Source organism: Alligator sinensis, unplaced genomic scaffold, assembly GCF_000455745.1.
Source record: "Alligator sinensis unplaced genomic scaffold, ASM45574v1 scaffold468_1, whole genome shotgun sequence".
Taxonomy (NCBI): domain Eukaryota; kingdom Metazoa; phylum Chordata; order Crocodylia; family Alligatoridae; genus Alligator; species Alligator sinensis.
Window position 1 is genome coordinate 1,517,787 of NW_005842087.1, and position 7,649 is coordinate 1,525,435.

The following is a 7,649-nucleotide window of genomic DNA, read 5'->3' on the forward strand; positions in this document are numbered from 1 at the left end:
TGAGATTTCAAAAGGATCAGTTCCAGTATCTCCAGTTTAGTCTGCAACAGACTCACAGCTTTAATAACCATAAAAATGCACTTACATTTTGAATAAGTGTTTCCCCAATCAGCATTCCAAAGATATCAGTGAATGTGACTGGCTGCCCAGAACTTTTCTTATTCCATAATGCTTCAATATAGCGTTTGATTTTCTGGGGAGTCAGCAGCTTAAGTGGATTGTGACTGACATTGTTCATCACTTCTTGATTAATCTCCTTTGGTCCCTTTTCTGGGAAATCAGGGTGTGAATATAAAGCTGACATGTACCTGCAATGAAAATAATTTGATAGGAATTCTCTCAATAAACATGACTGGGCTCTCAAGCCTGGAGTCTTCAGTTAAAAGGATCATGGTCCAAATGAGCTAAATTAACAAACAGATATTACGACTAATGTGAATTTGGATATTGTAAAATCTTTTCCTATGTGTTTTTCACTTTTGGCCAAACTTTGGAGTTTTTACCCAAGGAAAGCTCTTATGGCCTTCAGACTTCAGAATTTGTCCTTTATGACTCATTTAGCCTTTTCCCTTGGAAAAAAAAAATAGGACTATAACAGTGGTACAAAGTTCAAAGATGTTTAAATGTACCTTAGGTACATTTTAACATGGAATTTAGTCCTCCAAGACACACAGACATTCTTGGAAACATTCCTGTGTCATGCATTTCATCTGTCCCCCAGATGGATTTAAGACTAAAGGCTCGGTAATTCAAAGAGAAACGATGAAAGAGAAAGTTTTATTAACACACATACATATAAGCATGCACAAACCTCCATCAAAACCTGAAGATCAAATTTTAGAAAGACCAAATCTTAAGGTTAAACTTAAAAATATATATACTTTTTTCACACAGAGTATAATAAATACAATTTTCTTTGTGGTATATCCCTGTTTTAAAGGAACTGTTTATATACACAGAGTGCACTACGTTTATTTACAAATGTTATCATTTTTCATACTCTAAATACATTAGTTTACTTCAAACTCTATAAAGCTTGGTGGAGTCAGTTCTCCAAACGTATACAAGACTATAACTGGACACTTGAAATAATTATTTAAACTGTACAATTAAGGAAAGAAATAGGAATGGAATTGCTTGTGCTAACTGCATTCTGGTCCTGAAGCTTATTTTTCAGGAGCAGGTCTTTACCAAGCCACAACAGATACCAACCTGTTAAAAAAAACAAAACCCAAACAAATGAACCCAAACCTCACTTGGGACAAAAATCTTTCAACATAAAGAAGCCTTTGACTAAGGCCATGGACACGCATACAGGAGAATTCCAAATTTCACTCAGATCTGGATCACTTTAGATTTGGATCACTTTAAACCATGGGCAGATGTACAGTTCCCTGCCAGTCCCTTCCGCTCCCATCCTCCCACCCAGAAATCTTCAAAATTGCTACAATAGCATTCAGCAGCTTGCTCTACAGCCAGAGGGATCGTGGTGGTTGTTCAGTCCTGTAGAACCTACCATTAATTCAGTCTTTGCTTGTGGTTATTCAGCCAGTTATGAACACTACATTTCTTCAATTAATTTATGAGAATGACGTGAGGTTCATCACATGTCCACTGTATTCCCTTCATGCACCCAACTAGTTGCCTTGTCAAAGGAGGAGATCAAGCTGGTCTGGCATCACTGTTCTTAATAAATCTATGCTAGTTGCTGGTGATCACCCATTCTGCTCCAGGGTCTTATAAATTGCTTACTTTATAAGCTGCTTGAGTAACTTCCACATATTGGATTTACCTACATCTATAATTCTCTGGGTCCTCCATTTTCCCCTTTTAAAATGTGGACACTATGTTTGCCCTTGCCCAGTTCCCTGAGAACTTCCCTATCACCTACAATTGCCAATGGCAATGGCAATTATTGCCATTGGCTCTAGGATTTCTTCAGCTACTTCCTTCCACATCTGGAATGAATTTTGCCAGGCCCTGCCAACTTATATTTATTCAAATGCATCAGGAGCTCTCTAATACTCTCGTCACTTATCATGCTTTGCAGCCTGTTCCGTTCTTTGATAACATTAATCTTTTTTAACCATCTTGTCTCAGGTTTTTGGTTTTGCTTTGTTTTGTTTGCTTGTTTTGTTAAAAGTGAAGCAAAATGCTCGCTGAGCTGCTTGGTTTCTGAATCTTTTGGTAATAATTCACTCCTCGCTATTGAAAAGACCCCAGGGTTTCCTTGGTCTTTCTTTTATATCTGACATATTTTTAGAATCCCTGACTGGCTATACCTCATTCTGATACAGTCCCTGAAATTGCTTGTTATTCTTTGCTAACCTGCTTTAGTGGCTTGCCCTTATTTCCACTGCATGTATGTTTTCTCTTTTGATGTTGAGGTAGCTAAGAACCTACTTGTGTAATAACCTTAGGCTCTTCTGGGGTTTTATCCACCTTGTTAGAACAGTTTCCTTGTTGTTCCTCTAATACTCTGTCCTTTAGGATCTAGCAGGACTGCTGGACCCTTTTATCTTTCAATCTGTCTATCCATGGGACCTTACTTGCTATTTCTCTGAATCAGTAGAAATGATTTACCTATAGTCCTGATACAGTAACATCAATTCTCTCTCATATTCCAGTTCTGATACTGGACCATGAATAGATTCAGCAAGAGCTAGATGTTTTTCACAGTTCATGACTGGAAGAGCATTATGCACTGGTTTTACCCAGTTTTTGGTTTTTGGGATACTGGGCTAAAAGGCTCCATCACTGAGTAGCTCTGAAATCTTAGGGTATATCTTTACTGTACATGTGACTGCAGAATGGGCAGGTATACCCAAGCCACATTTTTTTTTTCAATACCAGCTAACTCTGGTAACAAAAATGAAGGCAAAGCAGCACAATTTAACATTAAACTTGGCAACCCTGGGTTGTTAGCCAGCATGAAAGCCCAAACCACCACTTATTCACCACTTTTATTACCAAAGTTATTTAAATTAAAGCTAGCTCAGGTATACCTCCTGACTGCAGCGTAGGCATTTCGTTTGGGTTTCAACAGATGTAACAGGGTTAAAAGTATGTTTATCCCAAATAGAGCACTAGAAAGCTAAACTGTAGTACAGTTAACAGTTGTTTCATTTGGCATAAACTGCCCTGGGTTTAGCTTCTATTTACCATAAGATAGAACAGATGTACAGAAGAGTTATCATGGTTTTGCCAACACGTGTTCCTTCTCCTCCCTTTTTAACATTGTATTATTGTTTTGACTGAGAATATTTTTTCATAAACAACTTATCCTCACTGTGCATCTATTTATCTAACCAGATAATAATGAAATCTGACATTTCATTATCCCAGGCATAATGCAAGGATTCACTAAGTAGTGCCTGGAAATCGCTTCAGAGCCTACACAAATTTAAAATATTATTTAACAGGTATATCAAAATATGGGTGGAATAAATGCATGGGCAAGGCACTATGTGTAGGAAGAGAAATCATGATGCAGAAGTTCATTGCATGGTCCACTGAAGATGACTAAATCAATCAGTCTTATAGACTGCACCTCACAAAAACAGGCAGAAACATGCCCTTTCCCTTAAGGAGATGAACTCATAGTATTCCACACCCTTCCGAAAAAACGCACAACCCTATTTCCAAAGGATAATGCATGCAAAAAGAAAAGAGGCGGCAATACTAGCCAAGTATAAAAAATAAAATGTATATATTTTAAATATTCTGAATGCTGGGCAGCTGTTATCATCCAGTCAGCACAAGGTGAATATTTGTTTAAACAGTTTTTTAAAGGTTATTCTCCAACCTCACTGGTTCAAAGAATTTTCGTATTTTGATATGAATTTTATCTCCTTATATTTTATCAACTTAGAGTTAAACATCAACAGTGTGCCCCTGTTGCCAAGAAGGCTAATAGCAAACTGGGCTGCATTAGTAGGAATGTTGCCAGCAGACCCAGGGAAGTAATAATTCCCTTCTATTCTGCACTGGTGAGGCCACATCTGGAGTACTGTTTACAGTTTTGGAGTGACCACTATAGAAAGGATGTGGACAAGTCAGAGAGAGTCCAGCAGAAGGCAACAAAAATGGTTAAGGGCCTGGAGCACGTGACTTCTGAGGAGATGATGAGGGAACAGGTCTTATTTAGTCTGGACTAAGAGGGATTTGATAGCAGTCTAACTACTTGAAGGGTGGTTCCATAGAGGATGGAGTTAGATTGCTATTAATGTACTGTGTATACTTTTACTCTATTGCAACATCATAATGGTCTTAACCCAACTGAATAAGAGGTTTTTCTTCTGCTGCAAATTTGAAACATGCATACCCAAATCTCCTAAGAAAAGGTCTCTCTTTTCTGAATCAAAGATGCAGTTTTAAGATTTTTTGTGCAAGTTTGTTTTTAAGGGTCTTAGGTCCCCAGTCAAGGTCCCTAGTGACAGAAAGATCACACATAAACAAAAATACAGAGATGCCAAGTTATCAACTAGGATACTGTGTAGGACATGGTATGCATGTCTCATGAAGGTTTGTGAGATTTCAAAAAATGTCTTATTCCACATTAAAAAGCAACCTAGATTTCCTAAAGTAAAACTAAGAGAAAAAATGAACTTATGCCCACCCCAGAGCAACCAGTAGCCCAATAATTCATTTATTCACTTGAGAGGGAGAAACCAAAGTTTAAAGTTCCAGCTCTGCTTGGTAGATAGCAGTCTTCCACATATCAGAGGACCGTGGTTCTAATAACCACTAGTTACCGGGGTAGGCGAGGAAGTCTCTCTTTGACTTTGGTCAGAAATTCTATCCTGATTGAAAGTATTGTGTGTATTACCAAGGGAAAATATCATTTTAACGAACTGACATTATCTCACAGAAAAGTGTTTTGTTTGAAGATTCCCAACAAGCCTAGCAGTTACTTTCCCTATGCAAGGTGACATGAAAACATTAGAAATAAAAATCAGAGGCCATTTTTTCAGCAAAAATATGTCTCAGTGAAGCCAAAACCATTCATAAGTTTGGGTTGAATTTTCTCACCAGCTTTAGCCAAGTGAAAATGACAGAACATTTTGGAAACTACAAAACACCTCTTTTAGGAAATACCAAAGCAAGCTATTTTGACTTTTAAATATATTCAATTTTGGCATCTTTTCAATAAAAATTAAGTACATGAAAGGCTACCATCAGAAATCTTCCAAAATTGCAAGAGGTCCTCCCTCCTCTCTGCCTCCCTCAACCTTACTAAATTCTACCTATTACCCCAATGGTGAGGGCACATATCCAGGATGTGAGATGTTTTAATCCAAACTTTTTTTTTTTTCATTTTAGTAAGAAAAAATATTTTATGTAGGTTTAACCCACATAATGTTTATATTTTTACATCATTTTTTGTCCAGCTGCTAAAGCAAAAATCAGTTATTCATTACATCCCTTCTGAGCATAGTGTTGGCTGGTGTTGTGGATAAAATGGGAACTGCATTGATTTTGGGCCAGCTCCTGCTGACAAAAATCTTGCACGGCAAAACTGGAATTAGAACTGGCTACACCTTACCAGAAATCCCAATATACCAGCAGCTAAGAATCAGCTCCATTGCCGTTCTTCTGCACTTGACTGGAGGATTCCTTCCTCTGGGTGATCTTCAGCACAAAGTCCATGTCTTACTCTAACTTATGAAATTCATAAAGCCTCAATCCACCTCCCAGGGGATGTGGGAGGTGCTCGGCACTACTAGTTCTGTGCTCACTAGCTCCTGAACCAGCATTCATGTCAGGCGCTCTCAGGCTAAAACACCCTCCCTTTCAGCATCATGCTAAAAGCAGCTATACTGCTTTCAGTTCTGGAGCTCACATGGACAAAGTCTGTGTTTAGGCATTTCAGTACAGCACTGATCAGGGCCATACAGAAATATCTTCAGCTGTCAGAATGAATTAAAACATCTTCAGTTCACCAAAGGGAGAAAGGAGAGAAGAAATGAACAAAAACCTTACCAAGTAGATCCAGAGAGGCCAGCAACATATGTTGCACAATCTAAAACTCCTGATTCGTAAAGTGCTTTCATAACTCCCGAAAACCCCACCATGGCACGAAATCCACCTCCTGAACCCAGTATGGCTATTACTGGTACCTGGGCAAATGGAAAGAACAATACACAATAAGGGCAAGCTACAGGATGCATTAAAAAAAACTAAATACATCGTGATCATTAAGAAGTGACTAAAAGACATCAGACATGTGTAATTATTTGATTCAACATTCATTTGTTGCCAGAACACAGGCCTGAATTCAAATGCACACTTTAGAAACAAATAGACTAATAAGGAATTCTAAAATGAGACCTTAAAAATGCATATCTATTCTCCATAGATTGAAAGTATCATGGCACTAGTCATGAAAGTAAGTTTTTCATAGTTTTCCTATCCAAATTCTCCATCACTAGTGCATACAGCCCTGAATGTCATCTAGTTGATAACCTCATCATGACAGAAATAGCTGTATTCTATCATCAGCAACCTCATACAGTAGTAGTAGTACTGAAATACCTGGGAGCTGTCTATATTGACTAGGACTTTGTTGTTCTAAGTGCTGTACAAGCATGGAACAGAAAGTCTTATTAGTGACTAGTCTGTGAACATTAAAATAAAAAAATTCTATTCAAACTATCAAAATGACCTTGAAGTATTTCTAAACAAATAATTATTCATATTTTCCCCCTGTGCTTATCCTGACCAACAAGAGCCCAGGAAATAAAATAAAAAAAGGAAAAGATATTAAACTAAGTGATCTATTAACTGCAAAGCCTAAGAAATGTGCATTTAAAAAAATCTATACACATGTATTACAGGAGAAATAGACACACTCACTATTCCACTATCAAGAAAGGAAGAGAGAAGGCACACACATATAGTCACCCAACAACTCCTCACAGGGCACGTCTACATGAGATGCTACATTGCCATAGCAATGAGCTACAGCAGTGTAGCTCATCGGTACGGCAGCATAGCACTGGCAGACGCTGACCGTGACACTGCTGCTACTGCGCAGTAGCAACTGCGTAGTAGGGTCAAAAACGAGCTGTGCACCACCAGGACTGCACAATATCGGCGGGTACTGTGCAGTCATTTAGTACTTGCTAAGTACTAAATGACTGTGCAGTACCAACTGCATAGTCAGGGCTACGTGTAGACATGCCCACAGACACCTATACTAATAAAAATGGAGCAGATTGAAGATGCTGCAATTCTGTCAGTGCAGCTACAGGAGCTTTGTTGTCATATCGGCTATCCCTCTATTGTGTTTCGGAGTCTTCCTAGACTACTTAACCTTGACCTCAGCTTTCATATTTTAAACACCCCCCCAATCAACAAAATCTGGAATTTAAACAGATTCTAGTAAAAAAGTAAATACTATTCTAGGCCCCCTGCCACACATTACATATATTACACAACTAACTGGTTAATTATATAATAAGTTTAGACTGGCTATATGCACCTGGGTCAGTGCAGGACAGGGTAAGGGATTCCCCCCCACAAACCACCTCCACTGCCTGGCTGGGGTCCTGGGGAATGACTCTTTAGTGGAAGCATCTAATTCCTTCAGTGGTGCTGCTGGCCAGAAAAAACTCTCCCAACTGATCAGCAGCAGCAGTAGCAGAATA

The 7,649-nt window shown here is 38.6% G+C and overlaps 1 protein-coding gene across 2 annotated transcripts in view; it reads right to left on the reverse strand.

The window, feature by feature from the left end:
• Positions 1-7,649, reverse strand: part of PLA2G4A (phospholipase A2 group IVA) — a 128,566-nt gene that overhangs the window by 46,912 nt on the left and 74,005 nt on the right. For both annotated transcript variants that reach the window (XM_014520083.2, XM_006023872.3), the window contains exons 8-9: positions 5,983-6,119; positions 86-308 (exon numbers count right to left, since the gene is read on the reverse strand). In XM_014520083.2, coding sequence (XP_014375569.1) covers positions 86-308; positions 5,983-6,119 — 360 coding nt within the window. The remainder of the gene's footprint in view (positions 1-85; positions 309-5,982; positions 6,120-7,649) is intronic.